Source organism: Balaenoptera musculus, chromosome 13 (assembly GCF_009873245.2).
Source record: "Balaenoptera musculus isolate JJ_BM4_2016_0621 chromosome 13, mBalMus1.pri.v3, whole genome shotgun sequence".
In the NCBI taxonomy this organism is placed as follows: domain Eukaryota; kingdom Metazoa; phylum Chordata; class Mammalia; order Artiodactyla; family Balaenopteridae; genus Balaenoptera; species Balaenoptera musculus.
This window is the reverse complement of record NC_045797.1, coordinates 58,155,032-58,175,811: the sequence shown is the minus strand read 5'-3', so window position 1 is coordinate 58,175,811 and position 20,780 is coordinate 58,155,032. Positions and strand designations below refer to the sequence as shown.

The 20,780-nt window shown below is 42.7% G+C and overlaps 1 protein-coding gene across 5 annotated transcripts in view; it reads left to right on the top strand.

The window, feature by feature from the left end:
* Nucleotides 1–20,780, top strand: part of TMEM178A (transmembrane protein 178A) — a 112,487-nt gene that overhangs the window by 79,436 nt on the left and 12,271 nt on the right. For 3 of the 5 annotated variants that reach the window (XM_036872298.1, XM_036872296.1, XM_036872300.1), the window contains one exon: nucleotides 18,837–18,950. Coding sequence is in view for 2 of the 5 variants with exons in the window: in XM_036872296.1 (XP_036728191.1) it covers nucleotides 18,837–18,950 (114 nt within the window). In the remaining 3 variants the exon portion in view is untranslated. Of the gene's footprint in view, nucleotides 1–6,415; nucleotides 6,555–13,476; nucleotides 13,552–18,836; nucleotides 18,951–20,780 lie in introns of those variants that run through there. The other 2 variants (XM_036872297.1, XM_036872299.1) reach the window with 2 other exon arrangements.

The window sequence follows — 20,780 nt, the reverse complement described above, 5'->3', positions numbered from 1 at the left end:
ATACGGAGGGGAAGGTGGCCCCGTGGAGGGGACTGGTGGGGGGGGATGAGCAACCCTGGGAACTGGGAGCTGTGGTCCTGGTCCTGGCTTTTCTGCCACCCGTGGGACCTTGGCAAGTCATTTAAACCTTTCTAGATCTTAGCTTCTCATTTTTAAAGTTGAACTTCATGATTTCAAAGAGTTTTCCAGATTATTACCTTTTATGATTTATTTAGAGCATCAGGAAGGAAAGAGTGAGTTTTCCAGAGAGCCAAAACCTACCTTTCTGTGCCTCAAAAACTTGGTTTTATGTGACTGGATGGATATATTATTCAATGCATTATGCACATCTCTGCTTTCTGAAACAGAGAGCACTAAATTTAACTTTTGCTGAGTGACTCAAGGTTGTTGCTATGAACTATGATGTAATAGCCAGGTCCCCTTGGGGAATATAGAGGTGTGGAGAACTGTGTGCCTCAGAAGCAAATGACGCAGCACACCGTCCTTTACACAAAAATGATTGTGAGGTTCTGATTTGTGTGTGTGTGTGTGTGTGTGTGTGTGTGTGCTTGCTGCTTTTCTAAATATCACTTCTTTCTGTTTCCGTTGTCTGTCTCGAGCTGCCCCTTTTTGTATTCCACTTTGCTGCTTCTAGTGGGCTAGGAACAGGGGGTCAGAGATGAAGCAAGCTGGAATTAGGTCTGAAGTTAGGGCAAATAGTCACCAGGTGAGGTTTCAGGAGCCACCCCTGAGAGTGAAGATTTGGGGACTTCCTCAGGTCACTGCCTGAGGCCTTTGGGGTGTTCTGTGTTGCAGTAAGCGGCCCTTGGATAAGTACAGTATCGAGGTGTCTGGCTCTTCCTATTTATGGAATGATGTAATGTTTGTGACCATCCTTCCTAGAGGAGAAAATAAGAATGAGAGCTGGGCGGGAATGACACAGCCCAAGGGACTACAAGAGGGCTCAGAAGTAGAAGAGTGTCAACAAGTGGGCAGGTGTGCGGATCTGTGACAGTGTCCAAGTGATTGACAGGCAGGGCCAAGTCTCATTTGTAGGGCATCCCACAAGGTCATCCTGTTCGCAGCCTTGGCTTGCAGCCGTTCTCCACCATGACAGCCCATTACTGCCTTCTTTAGATGAAGCAGATACAGGGGGACTGGCAGTGGCAATGTTGAATTAGGACCCATGGATGCTGAACTTCTGGTTAATTGTTATTCTTTTGATCCTCGGGACCACTTGCAGGGTAGCTTAAGAAAATGTAAATGGGTTATTCATTTCTGTGTATTTACATGTACATGCCGCTTTATTAGCTTGCAAAATACAGTGTCATCCTTTTCAGCATAAACTTGGACACTGACTAATTTGCACTTCTTTAATCTGCAAGCTTGGCAATTTGGGGCAGCCTCCTACCTCCTCCATCCTCCCTCCCCATGATCTCCCCTCTCCCACCCAGCAAAGCCAAGAATGTTATTTTAGGCTGTAGGAGCCATATTAAAAAAATACCACTGGGTTTCTCTGAGCTTTTCTGAAGTTTATAAATAAATAAACGAATGAATGAATGAATGAATGTCACATGGGCCAGTCTCCCATGGGGCTCTCTTTGCTGTGTTTTCTGGGCACTCATGGGAGAAAAGCAGTCAGGCCTGGTGCTATCCTTGGACTACAGCTCCCCTGCCCAAGAGGGGGATAGGAGCTCCTCCTGGGCAGGAGGAAGCCAGGAGGGTCCAATATATGTAGCTGTGGCTTCATCCAGGATTGTGTTTATGTAACTCCTGGGGGTCTGGGGAAAAGCCAGAAGATGATCGGTAATTAGAAAAACAGGACTGTGCCACCCATTTTGGCATGGGAGTTAAGTGAGCCACCGTTGTGTCCCACTTATGCTAGGATTTTCCTCTCTTTTAACACCATCGGGAAGGATGAGGATGGGTACAGTGTGGAAGCAACATCTGCTTTCTTCCCTTCTAAGGCTGGCCCCTCCTGACTTCTAGAAAAATACTGTCATAATCGCTCTCAGGATTCTGGAATTACAGTCCTTGTAGCAGCGTAGCCTGAGGCCTTATTTATCCGTGGCTTTGACTTCTTCTTTATTGATTTGGGCTGATAATCATGCAGTCTGTTGGGCTGATTCTAATTATTTTGGCTATCTTAATTATTGGATTGTGCATGACCTGTTCTGTTAAAATAATTTCTCAGCAAAAAAAGAATTGAACCAGGTCAAGAGTACATGCATCTACCTAGTTCCTATCTGCTTCTGCCTCTAGCCCTTTGTGTCATGTTAAATGAATCATTTTGCTTCCCTGTTTTTCATTTTTCTCTCTGTGAACACAGAGAGAATGATGTTTATCTTGTGGCTTAAGATGTAGGGTCACTAAATATCACACACTCTTGAAATGTAAATTGTTGCTATCAGTTTGATAGGACCATTCATGCTGCCTCCATGTAGTTTACATCTTTCTTTCTAATTATGAACTTTCATAAACACACGCTCATTATAGAAACTGCAGAAAACTGCAAAGAAGAAAACAAAAATCAACTGTAGCCCTCCAACTTAGTTATATAATCCTGTTCAAAGTTTGATTTCTTTTCATCCAGTCTTTATGCAAATATATGTACAAAGACATGTTTCTATAATATGATATATACTGCTTTGTAGCCAGCATTGAGCCACAAGAATTTTCCAATTTTAATCATTTTTAATATCTGCAAAGTATTTTAATATGTAGCCTTCTAGCTAACTAATCTCTCCTACTCGACTCTCTCCTCGTATCCTTTTTTGTCTACCTGACGGAATCATCTCCCGGAAATAAAACTTGATCCTATCACTTCCCTGCTTAAATCCTTCTGCAGCTCCTGATGACGTGCTGGATGAGGCCTCGCTGTGTGGGGGAAGGAGCTTTTCCTGCCTGGTCTCTGCCAACCTCTCCTCTTAGCTCTTTGCTTCTCGTCACGCTCTATCTCACACAGCACCGAGCACTCCTTACCTCTGCACCTTCCCTTTTGCTCTTCTTCCATCTGGGATGCACACTCCTGCCTCTCATGCCACCACCCCTGTGACCTGGCTGTCTCTGGCTCCGTTTCAAGGTTCCCTGCAGGAGGCCTTCTCTGCCTTTCCCTCGTCGGGAACCTGTTTCTCTGGACAGTTCTGTAGTGACCTGCTGGGATCTCCATCTCTCAACCGACTCTGGGCCCCCTCCAGTGCATTCTCCATGCTAGGGCAAAGAGGGAAGTGTTTTCTGTCTGGTTTGTTTTAAAAAATCAATTCTGATCATTGATTCCTGTCATTTGCAATCTGGGGTGGCTTCCACCGAGTCTCACAGTGGAGGCCAAGACTCGATCCACGTTCAGGCTCTCCGCGATCTAGCCCCCATCCTCTTCTCCAGCGCCATCTTCCCCGATACCTCCTCAGCCCAGTCTCGCAGGCCTTCCTCTTCAGAGCCCTCATACGTGCGCTTCCTTCGGTTCCACGAGCATAATCCTGCTGGTCCTTGGGGCCTCAGCCTTCTTGGACGGCCTCCCCCTTCCCCTCAGCACTCAGCCACCCTCTTCTGTGCTCTCCGAGCGCTGTGTGCTTCTCCCTTATGTCAGAGTTGTGATTTGGCATCTGTCTGTGCTATCATTTCAATAATGCCACTGTCCTTCACTAGACTTTAAGCTCTCTGAGGGGGAGACTTGTGTTCGTTTTCATTTATAGGTAGGATTGGCTTGGGGGAAAATCACAAGGTCCAGGAGCTGACGTTAGAAAAGCTATCAACAAATCAAGCTAGATGGGACCAGGTCCGTCCCAAGTCACCAAGTGGGGCAGTGCCAGAGACATGGATTAGAGGTGATCGCCTATAGTTCTTGGAATAGCCTATGAAATCAACATTATCAGCCTCATTTTAACTCAGACTCAGAGATTTTCACGAAGGTAGCAGGGGGTAGGGCCATAATTTAATGTTAATCAACCTCGAGGAGAGGGGGCTGTGTGGAATGAAGAACATGCTGGGCCAGGCTGTCTACTGGGAGGTGACGGACCTCCTGGCGTGCGGTGGTGGAGCCCCAGGTGTCCGTTTGCGTGTCTCAGGATGCATTTGGGCAGCTGGCTGGCTCGTTGTATGGCCTTAAACCAGCCAGGCAGAGAAGCGGTGCGGCCAGAAGCAGGGAGCCCTGCAGGGGCTGATTTTACCTCTGCACGTTGGTGCTCCTGGGAATTCGTGGTGTTCTCTGAGTCCTTTTGCATTTGCCCGATAGAAGTGGGGGCAGCTGTCGGCCAGGGTACCAGGGTCCTCGGAGGGCACAGTGCTAAATCCCGAGGAAGAAGTCACCGGGTGCTCAGACCTGAGCGGACTCAGGTGCTTCTGAGCTCTGCAGGGCAACGGAGGTGGCCTTTCTGCTTCCAGTCCGGGGCTTTTAAAGTTACCCCCAGAGGAGGCTGGGGGCTGTGGATGCCCTGGAACCCCGGTGATCTAGCCTCAGGCTTTGAAAACCAGACAAAGGCAAAACAGAAGTCTCCGTAAGAGAGAATAATCCATAAAGGATGCAGCCAGAGAGTTTTAAAACATTTCTTCCGTATTTTCTTAAATTAGGTTTTTCTTTTAATTACCTAGTTATCCTTCAGAAACTTGGAACAGTCCCACTCCTTATCAACATATTCCTTGTCAATTATGCACAGGCTCAGGCTTATGGTGCTGAGAGGGTGATGCTTAAGTACGAGGCAGCTGGAAGTTTTTCCCCTTGGGTTGAGGGGAGTGATAGGAATGCTAATGGGCTATCGCTCCAGGCTGAGCTGGCAGCTGGAGGAGAGGCCTCCCTGAGCACGGGCCGGGGGACCGCCTGGGGACCAGAGGAGAGGCTCGTTGCCTGGCTGCTGACCCAACCGGATGAATGGGGGCTGGGGGTTAACCTGCAATTTTTGTGATTCTGACCGACTCTGCCTGCTTCCTGGGTTCTTAGCACCGGATCCTCAAATAGCTGATTGAAGTGATGCTTAGCAAAACTGCCTATTGGCACTTTTTTTTTTTCCTGCCCAGTTGTCTATGCCATTCACGCTGCTTGATGTAAAATTAGGGTCGGAAACATTTCGTGGGCATGTTTGGATGAGATGTGGGCTGAAATGTGTGTGTGTGTGTGTGTGTGTGTGTGTGGGCACGCGCAGCCGCATGTGCGTTATAGGGTGCAATGAGCACTGAAGTAAATAAGGTACAGCTCTGGACTATATGCAAGTTATCTCGTCCTGTCCTCATCCTCAGACAAGGACTTGTGACGACTAGATGTGATAAGCACAGGTGGAAAACAGAAAGAGAATTAAAGCTCTCCTTCACGCTGTCACTGGAACTGGACCAGAGGTACATTTGTGTTTCAGGCTCAAGCACTCGACGGTTATCTTGGCTGCTTGAACTATGTGGGTAGGTGGGTAGTTCTGGTAGGAGAAAGGATGGGGACTTCAGTCTGGAGTGTGCATCTGTGGGGTGGGCCCTCTCCGCCTTCCCTCCAACAGAGATTCCCTTCGGAGGTGGGTTCCACTTGGCCAAGGAGGAGGTTTACCCCTCCAATCCTCGCTTTAGGTATTGAATCCCAACACCGCTCCCCCAATTTGGGACCTATGTGGGTCCGGGGCTCTGGGGTGGAATCTCTGCCCCAATGGCCCTCCTTCCCGTCGCGTGATTCCCACACCTTCCTGTGTCTTCCCAGCCACTCCTGTGCCCCTTTTGTTTTTCCTCTGCCTCGGTTAAGGGTTTAGGCACCTGAAAACCTGCTCGGCAAGCAGGGAAAGAAGTCTTTGCCTGCAGCGCTTTGGACAGTGGTTTCCTCCAGTCTTTGTTTGTGCTTCCTTGTGGGTAGAGGGCAGTGTGAGAGCAAAGGGGATGGAAATACACAAATTAATATTACGAGAAAAGCAATGCCACGTGTCAATCCGTGCCTGCCTGCTCTGTCCTTGTTCACTTAAGAGGACTAATTAGGCATGATCAGATGTAGTCATAGTGACTCTCATCTGACAAAGTCTGTTAAGATATCTAAGAACTGGTTCTGGAAGCAGATGCAAATGCAGTGCCAGCTCTGTCACTTGTTAGCTGTGGGATTTCAGGCAGATTATTTAACCTATCTGAGCCTCCGTTTCCTCCTCTGTAAAATAGAACCTATCTCATGGGGGAAGTGTGGGTAAAGCTCTCGGCATAGAACCTGGCACATAGCAAGTCCTCGGTAAATTATCATCATCACTCTTTAGCTATGGGCCTTAGTGAGTGCCTTATTTGTAAAAGGGACAGGATATCTGCCTTATGTAACTAATAAGGATGCATAAGAAGGCACTTTCAATACAGCATCACAGCCTGTATAATAAATATGAGCATGATTATCCTTTTCCTATAACTACACTAAAGCAATTCTGGGGGTCTCAAAAGTGTGCTTATCTGGCTGCAGATTTATGTCCTGATTTAGAGATGCCTGGAGCTGTTGCAGGAGCCGGAACACATGGGAAATAGTGTAAAAGCTGCTAGAAACAACGGTCCTGTCCTGACTGTCATCTTCCTGCTGCTGCTGCAAATGGCTTTGAGATTTGGCTTCTTCTGCTGTAAGGTTCTTGCACTGGAAGGTGGTGAGTGCCATCCTCAGCTCTTGTTGGAGTGAATCCTTGATAATTCATCCAATCTGGAGATATTATTGCTCCTTTGCTTCTTGTCTCTGGCACCCACCAGGCCACCTAACCATGAGAGGGCAGACTGAAGTATCGATAGTAAAAGGGAGTAAAGTTCAAACTTGTCAGCTTTTGCTTAATCATTGCTTAGCCTTGATCATTACTTAGAAAAAGTTGAAAATATCGTTTAAAAAATAGTTTGTATTGTTTTTGGAAATTGATTTCAATCATCTGTCAAAGCCCAGGAGTACAATTCTATCAGTGATCCAGCAATAGAATAGGCTTTCCCTTTAGATCCTGAAGGCTGGCTTTAAAGGGGCTCCTAGTTTCCATTTATCTTGATGTGTATCTGTGACACCTCCCAGCATAAATCCAGCAGCTCATCTGGTGAAGAGGATACAAGAACATTGTTCACGGCAGCAAATATGTTTAAATTTTTCCACAGTCTGAGCAAAGCTATTGCCCTTGTCTATATTTTCATAAATGAGCTCTACCAGACGTTGCTTTCCTCATCTCCAGGTACAGTAGCAATTAGTCAATTCAGCTCGATCCAGGACTTACCTTCATGAAGGAAACAAACTTTTGAAAGTGTAGCTCAATTTGAAGGATTCTATCAAGGCACCTGGAAGGGGCCAAGAGTGCATTGTTTTTAAGGATCATTTGCCCTGGGACACTGCCAACACACTCTAAAGTGGGCAGCCTTTCTCCAGTAAGCTGCTCTTTTCTGAGTACTTGGGAAATTGCTAAAGGCATCAGTATTTATAGGTCATCTGTGGCAGGTGGGAGATAGCTTTCTCCCTCTCTCTCTCTCTCTCTCTCTCTCTCTCTCCCTCTCTGTCCCTCCATCCTTCCCTCCCTCCCCCCTCCCCATTTCAGAGTTGTTGTTTAGTTGCACTTTGTTAGTTTTCAGTTTTTGTGGAACCATATTCTAGATTCAGAAAGTAGGTCCTCCGTCTAAAAGGCACTTGCTGAATAAATGTTTGTTGGACAGATGAGTAAGTGAAAGAAAGAATAAAGGGTGAGGTGATTGACTGTTGTTGGCAAAAGGTAGTGACTGACACTTGGCCACTAAATTTTTCGCCAATGCTGAAGATGAGGACAAAATTACTGCTGTCCTTCAGGTCAGGACTCATGCTTCACTGGTCCTGCTTATGAAGGGGGATGGGAGGGGAAGGGGTGGATAGACACTGTCCTTTACTAAGCATCAACTATGGGCGTGGCAGTGTTAGGACACTCGATGTATGTTATCTCGTTTGATCCTCATGACAATTCTGTGAGGTTTTATTACCTCTGTGTTACAGATGAGGAAATGGAGGCTCAGAGTGGTCCAGTGTATTGTTCTAAATCACACAGCTGGTTCCAAAGCCAATATTCTAGTTTGCACTCTTGCATGCTGCTTCTTATACGCACACGTTAAATGCACAAAAAGCCCCATATTCCCAAGGTTCTCCCAATATTTAGAGTGTAAGTGTTTAACCTTCCGATTAAAATATATATATATTCACACGAATTGAAAAAGTCATGGGGCCGGGAGAGGGAAGACAGCTTAGGTTTGCTTCCCACACTGACTATTTGGATGTCTCCCTGAATCCAGGAGATTTTAACTTCAAGTGTGTATTAACAACAGCTTGAGACCCAGGTGCTATTAAGACAGCTTTTGTCCAGATTTTATTGATCTCTCTGAGGTCAGCATGTTGTGACCAGAGCACGAGTAACTAGAAGTGACTGTTGGCCTGTCCCTGTAACACGGTATCCCCTGTGGGAGGGAAGATACCACAGTGTGTGAGACGTCTGCATCCACTGAGTCAATGGCTGTATTTGGTTTCACATGAGATGGGGCTCAGGGCACAAGGCGTGGGATGGGGTGTCGGTTATTGCTGTGTCTGCCTTCTCTCCAATGGCATGATCATGTCCCCCTTTCCGACATTGGCAACTCTGAGATGGAAAAAAGAGGCCAGGACCTGTCCCCACATTTCGATTCTCTGGTCTCCTGCTAGAGAGAGAAGGTGCAGGGGAGGATAAGAGAATGGGGAGGGAGAGAGAGGCAGAGAGTACCCAGCTGGGCTGCAATCCCCCATTAAGCCACATAGAATCACATCCTCTCTTCAGCCTCTAATCATAAATCCCCAACCCACCAGATACATCACTGACTGTATGCCATGATGGTTCTGAGAAACTGAGAATCCCTGGCTTGAAAGTTTTAAATATTGTATTACTTTTTATTGTAGACACAGCAACATAACTAAATTAAAGGAAATTTAAATTTTAATTCAGCAAACCAGTCATCATCCACTACCGTAACCCAGTGAGAATTTCCACCTCTGTACAGGATCAGGCCTGCTTGAACAGTTATTTCTGGTTTTCTCCACTGTTACTTTTTTTTTTTTTAATTAATTAATTAATTAATTTATTTATTCATTTATTTTTGGCTGCATTGGGTCTTTATTGCTGCACACGGGCTTTCTCTAGTTGCGGCGAGCGGGGGCTACTCTTCGTTGCGGTGAGCAGATTTCTCATTGTAGTGGCTTCTCTTGTTGTGGAGCATGGACTCTAGGCACACGGGCTTCAGCAGTTGTGGTAAACAGGCTCAGTAATTGTGGCTCACAGGCTCTAGAGCTCTGGATCAATAGTTGTGGCGCACGGGATTAGTTGCTCCGTGGCATGTGGGATCTTCCCGGACCAGGGCTCAAACCCATGTCTCCTGCATTGGCAGGTGGATTCTTAACCACTGCGCTAACAGGGAAGTCCTCCACTGTTACTTTTTTTTAAAAAAAAACTTCCTGTGATGATGTTCACTCTTTATGCAATAGGTTGAATCCCTCAGACTTGGCATTGAACCTTCCCTCTTTGGCCCCTAGAGATCATGTGTTTACAGTTCAAGGAACTCACTTCAGTCTTGCCTTTAAGGGATTGTCCAGTTGTCTGGGTTTGTTCAGGTAAATAAAGTAGCAGCAGCAGAAGTACTAACAGTAATAGTAGTAGTAGTGATAATAATAATAATAATAATAATGGAAGCTTACACTAATAGTATTCTATAAGTATTATATTATGTAAGTATTGTATATTTAATCCTCCTATGAGATAGATGGGCTATCACTGTCTGTATATTACAACTGAGGAAACTGATGCCCAGAGAGGTTAAAGAACTAGCCAAAGGCACACAGCTAGTGAGCGGTGAAACCAGAATGCAAATCCATGCTGTCTTGCTCCAAAGAGAGTATAGAGTGAACACAGATATAATTCTATGCTTCTAAGAAGTTGATTCTCCATGAATAATAAGAAGTAATTATAGCAGAACATGCTAGTATGTTGTGGAGAAAGAATGTAAGCAAAGAATAACATTCACACCTTTCAGACACTTGCGGTATCAAACCCTCTTGCTCTTAGTTGCTTTTGCTTTAATTGGAGCCTTATTCACCTTCATCTGGAAATCTCCTCTCTCCAGTACAGAAGCCACCAGCCACGTGAGTTTACTGAGAGCTTGAAATGAGACTCATCCAAGAGGAGATGTGCCGTAAGGGGAAAACCAACACTGGGTTTCAAAGACTTGGTGTGAAAAAAAGCGTGTCAAATACCTCATTAATAATTTTCAAAATCTTGATTGCATGTTAAAATATATTAAAATTAATACCATCTGTTTATTTTTGCAGTGTGACTATAAGAAAATTTAAAATTATACGTGTGACTTGCATTCTATTTCTACTGGACGTCAACACTCTAGATTTACTGATTTTATATCTTTCTCCTTTCAGTTCTGGAGACTTCATGATGGGTTTGCCCTTCAGGACTGGTTTTGGTCATTTTGGGCTTAAAAGTCAGCTTTAAGCTACTAAGCTTACTGTACTTAGTTCATTGATCTAAGTGAGGGCTGTTCATACTCATTCAGGGAGGTGATGAGGAAAACCTTTTCTTTTGTCTGTTTAGCCCCTGATTCCCTCGGAAATTAAATCTCCTGGACAAGGACCTGGTAGCCACCCTGCCCTGTGAGCCCACAGTTGATCTTTCCTTTTAAATTGGGATGTGCACAGGCAGAGCAAAGAGTTCTTCATTTTTCTGCCCATGGGCTAGTTATGGAATTCCAAGTCGCCTTTGAAATGTTTTAGGAAACAATGCAGACTGTTCACCGACACTTTCATCTGCTAGAGGACCTAAAGCATCAATCATACTGTAGTTGTCAGCAACCTCTTAAACGTCATGGATCCAGAAAGAAGTCACAGCCTCGACTATTGAGGAACTTGGGACATTCAGGGGGAGGCAGACTTGCTGACCTATTAGGAAATAACGAAGACTGAGTAACTAGAGCCAGATTGTGTGGCTCAGCCTCGAAAATCAAAATAAAGCCAGAGAACGGGGTTGGGGGGGGAGCTGCATGGGCTGCATGCGTGGGGAAGACTTTTTGAATGAAGGCTGTAGGCCTGCAGGGCTTAGTAGGTTGCAGATCATTCTAAGGTGAAGGCTGTAGGTATGGGAAGAAATGGGCGTGACACTGCCAGGGGACATGTCTGGGAGGGGTGGGGGGAGCCCCTGGGGACCAGTCACATGTAAGTGTAAGTGAGCTGAGGGGCAGGGATAGATGATAGGGGCCCGTAGCCTGGGCTTGATTCGGGGGAAGCTGATGGTATGTTCTCGATGGGGCAAAACAGAGCTGGATGATGAAAACCCCAGGCTTATTGCTCTCAGGGACCACCAGAAATTTTCTCATCTCCTGTTAGCCTAAGTGTGGAAGTTGGTACATTGGCACAGCGTTAAAGCTATTCAGTATACAATTATGTAGCACCTACCTTTTGCCAGGCACCTTATTTTTAAATAAACACATAATTCTAAGGTAAATACAACGTTACATGATGGCAAGTAAAGCTGTGTCCCACTTATAGTTATCAATTTAAAGAAGCATATTAAGCTCATGATACTGTGAAAGGCAGGTGGATATAACAAAAATCTTAAAGGTTTTCATGTTCTGCATTACAGATGGGCAACTGAGGCTCCAGAGGCCTCAGGTCTTCACACAGCAGGTTTATCTAAGAGTGGCGTGCAGGGTGGGATGGAAAATGGGGAGAGAGTGGCAAAGAGGCCAATTAGCCAACTGTTTAGGAGTGAAGTGAAGACTCTTTAGGAGTCTTGAGAAGTGGTGAGAATGGAGAGGAAACATGAGAGCCACTGGTTAGACCGTTGTTCAGGCAGCTGTTTCATGTGTCTGTTTATCTCTCTGTGTACTTGGTTGATCTGCGATGCTCATTTAGGGTTCAGACTCCTAGTGCGTCTGATTGTTCTGTTGGTGAGCGTGGGCAGATGCCGAGAGGTAACTCATAATCAGTGCTGACATTTATTGAGCCTTAGAGTGGGCCATATCCTGTGCGATGTCTCTTTCTGTCCTCACAATAACTCCGTAACGTATCTGCCGTTATTCCCCCTCTTTTACAGATGAGGGAACCAAGGCTCAGAGAGGTAAGGTAATTTACCAAAAGTCACACAGCTGGGAGTCAAATCCGAGTCTGACTGACCTCCAAGCCTTTAGCCACTGCATATACTGCCTCATCGTTGATTGACTCTAATGACTTTTGACAGCATCTTCTGCTGTTTCTCACTTTTCTCCCTCATTTAACCTGGAGTGTGAGTTTCTGTAACTTAGCTTAGAATTTGATTCCTTTCTCTAAGCATCAGAAACAACAGAAATTCACCAGCCCCTAAGCCCCATTTTTAACCCCTGTGCAGCATATTTTATATATCTTTATTCTATGGTTTATATCATCATTAAAGTGGCTCTACTTGGCCCTTTAAAAAGCTAATTAATCACTAAATATAGACCACAAGTTGTTCTTTTCAACCCCCTGCGTGTCTCTTTCCCCCCATTGTGAGATGCCATCTGGTGCTATGAGCTCATGCTTTTTGTGTTCCTTTTCAGAGAGCCAGATTCATTGCTCTCTAAACCCGGAAAGCCAGTTCATTTCAAAGTTCGCATGCATGGCTTTGAAAACATTTGCATCTAATGCCTCCTTGTGGATTTTCACAGTATCACTCTTCAACATATCGCATGGCATTTCTGTCTTTACCACCGTCTATGTATATATGTATACTCGTCTTTTTACCAAAAGGACTTAATTTGTCTTTGGCAAATTAAGCAACTAGAGGTCTTTTCTGGTGTGAGTTTTGTCAAGTTTCACTTTGTCAGTTTTACATGTGTGCTGTAGGAAGCCAAAACTTAATAATATACTTTACTCTTCGAATCTATTTGACTTTCTGCTTTAACAGTGGAACAAGTGTTTAAGGAAATAAAAGAGCTAATGGCAGGCGTCTGACACTACTGCTGATCTGTCCTTTACTCCATCTTTCTCTTCCAATTCTGCCTGAAGTCTCTAATCATCTTCCAAGGGAGTAGAGCACCAGGGCTGTAGAGGATTTTCTTGCAAACGCAAGAGAGAAGCTCTGGGTTCCCTACCACACTCCCAGGCTTTGGGACCTTTGGGTTACTGCTTGTTACTCTCCAATCCAGACCTTGTCACTCTTCCCACTTCCTTTTTCTTCTCGTTTCAAGTTCTTGGCAGTTTAAATTTAACGTGGGAGCCTACTGGGGAAGGAAAGGTAATTTGGTGATGTGTGCACTGCTTACCTCATTCCTGGCACACGTGTGGCGCTCTCCTGGGGGAGCAGGAGAGCACTGGGCTGGCCGGCCACCCGCCTCCTTTCTGCTACTCTCTCTGTCCGCTGGGATCACGCCTGTTCCCAGCAAGGGGCGGAGGAGGAGATGGGCTCTGAGAGTGTTAGCAATGATGTCAAGGGACCACATATTTCCCTAGCACAGGAGTGGGTGGAAGGCCAGCCCCGCTGAGTCCGAGAGGAGAATTTCTCCCCAATCCAAACCCTGTCTCTAGAATTAAGTAGCTTCCGTGAGATGCAGGAAGGATGAAGCCACTAAGTCAGCCACGAGCCAATCCAGTCTCCAAATAATGTGTGTTGAAAGGTATGGATAATATACAAACAGAAGGCTCAGTTAGGTATCAGCTTTGTTTCCAAAAGAGCATATGTTTGTACTAAACGGAAAAAATTTGTTTTTCACTTCAAACTGACAGTTCATTTACTAACTGCGGTTCTCAAACTTATGGTTACCAGAGGGGAAGGGTGGGGGGAGAGGGATAGATTGGGAGTTTGGGACTGACATGTACACCCTGCTATGTTTAAAATAAAATGCCTTTCCATGAAATAAAAAAAAACTGCAGTTCTCACTACCCACAGAATTAAGATGCATTTCTAAAAGCGTAAGGATTTCTAACTTTCCTGAGTGAGCATTATACAAAATTTGGGTAACACCATATATGTTAAAAGCTTGGTTACTGCTTTGCACTGTGGCCTTGGGCTAGTTACTTAAGCTCTCTGAGCTTCAGATTTTTCTACCTGCCTAATGGAGCTAATAATACCTATTTCATATCTAGCTCATAGGGGATTTTGGTGAGTATCAAATGGATTTTGTCAAATGATTTTTTTTTTTTGGCATCTATGAGGTGATTTCTGTGCTTTATTCTATCGATAAGGTATATTACATTAATTCATCTTCATATGTTGAACCAACCTTACATTCCTGGCATAAATCCCATTTGGTCGTGATGTACAATCCTTTTTATATGTTGCTGAATTCACTTTGCTAGTACTTTGTTGAGGACTTCCGAATACATATTCATAAGAAATATTTTGTAATATTCTTTTCTTGTGTTATCTTTGTTTTTTGTATCAGGGCAATACTGGCCTCATACAGTGATTTGGGAATTGTTCCCTCCTCTTCTGTTTTTGTTTTTGTTTTTTTTGAAGAGTTTATGAAACATTGTTAATTTGTCTTTAAACATTTGGTAAAATTCACCAGTGAAGCTCTCTGGTCCTGGACTTTTCTCTGTGGGAATTTTTTTACTAAGTTAATTACTAACTCATTCTCTTTACTTGATATAGATCTGTTTAAATGTTCTATTTCTTCTTGAGTCAGTCTTGGTAATTTGTGTCTTTCTAGGAAGTTCTCATTTAATCTGTATTATCTAATTTGTTGGCATATAATTTTTTCACAGTATTTTCTTATACCGCTTTTTATTTCTGTAAGACGGTTAGTAATGTCTTCTGTTTCATTCCTGATTGTAAGATGGTTAGTAATGTCTTCTGTTTCATTCCTGATTTAAGTAACTTGAGTCTTCTCTCTTTATCTTAAATGGTCTAGATAAAGATTTGTCAATTTTATTAATGTTTTCAAAGAACCAAGTTTTGTTTTTTTTAATTTTCCTTATTTTTCTAGTCCCTACTTCATTTATTTCCACTCTAATTATGTAATCTCTCTCCTTCTGCTTTGGGTTTAGTTTGTTCTTCTCTTTTTAATTTCTTCAGGTGGAAAGTTAGGCTATTGATTTGAGACTTTCTCTTTTAATGTAGGCATTTGCAGGTATAAATTTCCCGGTAAGCACTGCTTTAGCTGCATCCTATAAATTTTCATATATTGTGATTTTATTTTCATTAATCTCGAAGTGTTTTTAAATTTCCCTTGTGATTTCTTTTTGACGCATTGGTTGTTTAGAAGTGTGTTACTTAATTTCCACAAATTTCTGAATTTCCAAAATTTCCTTCTGTTATTGATTTCTAATTTCATTGTATTGTGGTCAGAGAACATACTTTGTATGACTTTCTTTTAAATTTATTGAGATTTGTTTTATTGCCTAAAATATGGGGTATGCTGGAGAGTGTTCTATTTGCACTTGAAAGTTATGTATATTCTGCTGTTTGGTGGAGTGGTCTATAGATGTCTGTTTTGTCTAGTTGGTTTATAGTGTTGTTCAGATCTTCTGTTTCCTTGTTGACCTTCTATCTAGTTGTTCCACCGTTATTGAAAGTGGAGTACTGAAGTCTCCAACTATTATTGTTGAATTGTCTATTTCTTCCTTTAATTCTGTCAGTTTTTTCAAGTATTTTGGGGCTTTGTTGGTAAGTGGATAAAATATGTTTGTAGCTGTTATATCTTCTTAGTGGATTGACCTTTTTATCACTATAAAATGTCTTTGTCTCTAATAACAATTTTGGTCTTAAAGTCTATTTTGTCTGATGTTAGTATAGCTATTCCGTCTCCTTTGGTGACTGTTTTCATGGTATATCTTTTTCCATCCTTTTGGTTCCAACCTACTCTTGTCTTTGAATCTAAAGTGTGTCTCTAGTGGACATCACATAGTTGGATCATGTTGTTTTGTCTATAATGCCAATCTCTGCTTTTGGTTGGAGTGTTTGGTCTATTTATATTTTAATCCATTTATGTTTACCTGTGTTGTAACATTACAAATGTTCTTTGTTTCTTCATGTGGATTCAGTTACGGTCCTTTCATTCAGCCTGAAGGACTCCCTTTAGTATTTTTTGTAAGGTAGATCTGCTAGTGACACATTCTCTCAGTTTTTGTTTAACTGGAAATGTCTTCATTTTCCCTTCATTTCTGAAGGATAGCTTTGCTGCATATAGAATTCTTGGTTGATAATCTTTCTTTCAGTGCTTTGAATATGTCATTCCATTCCCTTTGACCTCCATGTTTTCTGATGAGAAATCAGTGTCTAATCTTCTGAGGAGCTCTTATACATGATACATTACTTTTTTTCTTGCCATTTTCAAGATTCTCTATCTTTGGTTTTCAACAGTCTGGGTATGGATCCCTTTGAGTTTATCCTATTTTTACTTCATCAAATTTCTTAGATGTGTAGATTCATGTTTTTCATCAAATTTAGGAAGTTTTTGACAACTGTTTCTTCAAATATTCTTTTTGCTCCCTTTTCCCTTTCCTCCTTTTTGGGACTCCCATTATACTCCTCAGACTGGATAATCTCAATTGATCTGTCTTCAAGTTTGCTGATTCTTTTTTCTGCCTGCTCAAAATTTTGTTGAGCCCCTCTAGTAAATTTTTAAATTTCCATTATTATACTTTTCAACTTCAGAATTTCTATTTGGTTTTTTTTCTGTCTCTTTTTGTACTTTCCATCACTTTACTGATATTCTCTATTTGGTGAGACATCATTCTCACACTTGTCTTTAGTTCCTTGGACATGGTTTCCTTTAGTTCTTTGAACATATTTAAAACAGTTGATATAAAGTCTTGGGTAGGGACTTCCTTGGTGGTCCGTAGTTGAGGCTCCGTGCTTCCACTGCAGGGGGTGCAGGTTCGATCCCTGGTCGGGGAACTAAGATTCCACATGCCGTGCGGAAAGTCTTGGTTAGGTAAATCCAATGTCTGGGCTTCTTCAGTGACAGTTTCTATGGACTGACATTTTTCTTCTATGTAGGAACCTTTTTCTGTGTATGTTTTATACTTTTTAATTGAAACAGGACATTTAAAATAATATAGCAACTCTGGAAATTAGATTCTCCCTCCTCCTCAGGGTTTGTTATTGTTTTTGTGTTGTTGTTTGTTCCTTTAGTGACTCTACTGAACTAATTCTGTAAAGTCTGTATCCTTTGTCATATGTGGGCCCTGAAGTCTCTGCTTGCCTAGCTTAGTGGGAAGCTAATGATTGGACAGAAGTGTTCTTAACTGCCTGGAACCAATAAGTCCCCCAGTCTTTGCCAATGGGCTCTGTGTGTGTGTTGGGGCATGTGTTCAACTCTACTTTAGCCTTCACTTCCTGCTTACACAGAGCCTCAAGGTTAGCCTGAGGATGAGTATCAAGTGGAATGACAGTTTTGAAAAACACAAATGAGAGCTATTAATGCAGCCTGTTATCTTTTATTATTCTCAGACCAGATCATTTGCTCTTTGTAAGCACAGGCATTTTCTGACTTATAAACACATAACTTATATGTAAACACCGAACTTATATGCCTTAGACCTCACAACCACTGCCAGGGGCCTATGTTGAAAAAACAAAGAGAAAAATAAAAAGAGCTGTGAGCTTTTAGAGAATCTGTGGTTTCATAAGGAAAAAAAAAAAAAAGCTTCCAAAAAAGCAGAGATGGTCTTGGGTAGTGTTTCTCAGCTGCCTGCATCAGCATTACTTGGGATGTTTTGTTAAAAGTCAGGTTCCTGGCTCCATCCCAAATCTTTTGAGTCAGAATATCTTGGGTTGGGTCCAGGAGTCTACATTTTAAACTAGCTCCCCAGGTGATTCTTATGCATACTGATGATTGAGAAACAAGGGAGATGATCCTGTAGGTGCCTTCACATCAGGGACTAAGCGGGTCATGATGTTAACCGTGCTCAAATACTAATCTCCCCTTTCAGTGCCTGATTTCTTAAAAATTTCACTGTATTAGTTACATTTACTCAAATTCCACCAATTAGAGATTTATTTGCATCTATGAGAATATTTTTTAACAGCTTCTGGAGTTAAAGGATTAACATTTACTCACAGCTCTTTTAAAATTAATCTAATCAGATTGCATTTATCCAAACAGCTGGCCAAGGTGATTTACAAGGAAAGAAGGAAGTTTTGTTTTGTTTTAATTTGACAGGAAGATAGATACTTTCATGGGATTCAGAAGACTTGAGGGGAAAAATAGGCCTGTGTTAATTTATGCAATAAAAGCATGGATTGAGAGGGAAGGTAGGAGAAGATACTAGATAAAGCAGTGGGTACTTGCCCATTTCAAAATAGTGTGCATACAACCAGAAAAGGGAGGAAAAAAATTTCTTTCTCCTTTCTACTTTTAATATTACCCGTTCTCTTAGAACCTAGAATTCAGATCAGTAACGTGTGTATTAAGGAATTATATCAGCTGCTGTAGGGCTACTTAGGCTCTTGTGGGCTGTCTGGAGACCTAATCACTATTTAAACCACCACGTAGAAGGCTCTCTATTGAAAAATGTCTTCTGGTTTCCAAATAACACACTTCCTGATATACTTTTTGATTCAGCCCATTTGAGAGTTTGAGGTTGGATCAAATTTGGATGCGTGAAATTTATCTGTGTTAAAATTCCAAGCTGATTTCTCCCAGTCATCTGTATACTTTTAGGCCATTTCTCCTTGAGGAGTTTTGTGTTTAGTTAATACAAATTCAACATTGAAAAAACAATTAGGGGAGTTTAGATTCTTATCAAATTTAATACATTCAAAAATGAAACATGATTTAAAAAATTATTTCATGTTTTGGGTCTTTACTACTCTGACTTGTCTCTTGAGAGTAATCAAGAGATTCCTATCCCCTGCCCCTTCAACCCAGTTTAGGATGCATTATCCTGCCTTCAGTTTCCAGAATTCTATTACAAATGCACAGACTAGTAAATCACATTTCTTATTTCCTTCAAGGTATTGCACAGCGATGTACAGCTATCAAGTACCACTTTTCTCAGCCGATACGCTTACGAAACATTCCTTTCAATTTGACCAAGACAATTCAGCAAGATGAATGGCACCTGCTTCGTGAGTATTTCTGGGAAAGGGTCAGAGAGGGTCAGAGAGGAAATGGTGTCTTTCTGAACAAAAAGCGTTCCCACCAGCCCTTTCAGATTTGGACTGAAAGATGCTGTGCTGATCCTACGTGGGCCTCTGGGCCCCATCCGACTTGGTCAGAGACTCAGAGAGTCATTTCACTGCGCCATGGTCACAACTTGTTTGCAGATCAGATGTGTCAGAGTCAGGCGTGGGGCTTTGTGAGACATTGCAGTGAGCGTGTCTGTCCTGGTGGCATCGGTATACAAGCCACCTCCTGAGTGCATTCTTTACCAAGCCATGCGGTACAAGGCCCTGATCTGGTGCTTGTCTTAGTCAGCCAAGGAGACTATACCTTAGGTGTGTTATTTTAGTTTTCTTTATCCAATATTCATTTTAGTCACTGTGTCTATTTCAGACCTTGGTATTTCTGCTAAAATATCTTTATGAGTGTATGTTGTAATTTTCTCAGAAGGTATCTGTTATCTCCACATCCCAATGGCAGGAACTATCTTTTTTTACTGTCAGGAAAATGTGAAACTGTAGAAAGGATTGTGCAGTGTGACACCAAAGAGGACTGATATTTACCTGAAAACTGTCGATTCATGTTGCCTAGGGATAGATAATTCAGGAAAGCAAAAAACTAGGCCTAATCCTTTTTAGTGTTTACCCTAATCAGAGGTTGACATTGTCATTTCCAATGCAATCAACTCAAGGACTTCAGTGATCTTGTTTGGTGACCAAAGTCACTACAGGAAGCCAAGTAGAGTTTCATTTTGTAAAGTCAAGTCTCCCTACAGATCAAACGGCTCTATTTTGAATCTCAAACACGTAAATGGAAGCTCTTAAGATATTGCCCACAGCAGTGGTATAATATTATAAATATTATGATTGGCAAATTCAGGACTTGGAAAGTCATTGGCTAAAATGTGGTTTATTTCTGAATAGTGTGACTTCCTGAAAATTATTTCTTGCTGGCTGATCTGAATGGTCATTTCTCAGCAGATCTTAGTTAGAGCCTTATCTAAGTGTTCTTCCATCTTAATTCTTTATGAGCATGTTTGGAGTTCTTTGCCTTAATCATCTATGCAGAAAGCCACATAGTCACTGGTTTTAGGCAAGAAAAGATCATCACAGGGTCCTGAAAAAGAACCTTTTCTCTTTACTCTAAGAGTTGGTACCCTATTACTGCCCAGCAAGACAGTACTGAGCATTCTCCTCTTAATCCTCTCTGAGGTTCTCATGGAAAGATGCTTTCAGCGGTCTCAGGCATGGCTTTTCCCAAGAAAGTCACACTGGGTGATCTGTACCATGTTTACCAGATAAGCTTAGCATATCCGGTACTAAGGCAAATCCCATGTGGCTTATATCTGAACCTTGTGCCTTTTAATGGCCATAGAAAGTAAAACTTGAACCACAGGGAATTCAGGAGGTTGTGAGAGAATGGTGACTGAGCTATGATTACATTGGATGTCTCAAAACGACTTACACCTTAATATTAAACAGCCCCTTTAAATGATCAGTGCCCGTGACCCCCTAGCTCTGTGGTGGTCTACGCTGCCCCTTCTAGGCTGCAATGCCCTGCTTCCGTTTAGAAGCTCTGAGCTAGAAATGAGAAATCCCTTTAAAAGAAAGGGATGGACCACGTGTGACAAGGGCAAGACTGAAAGCTGCCGTGACCCACCCTGTGTACATCATCCTGAGTTGCCAGAGGCCACAGGAACACACAGTGTCGTGGCGGCTGCCTGGGCACCTTTGCAGAGCAGCCCACACTCACACAGCGGGGTGTACCTCTCGCCTTGGCTCCATGTGTGCACAGGT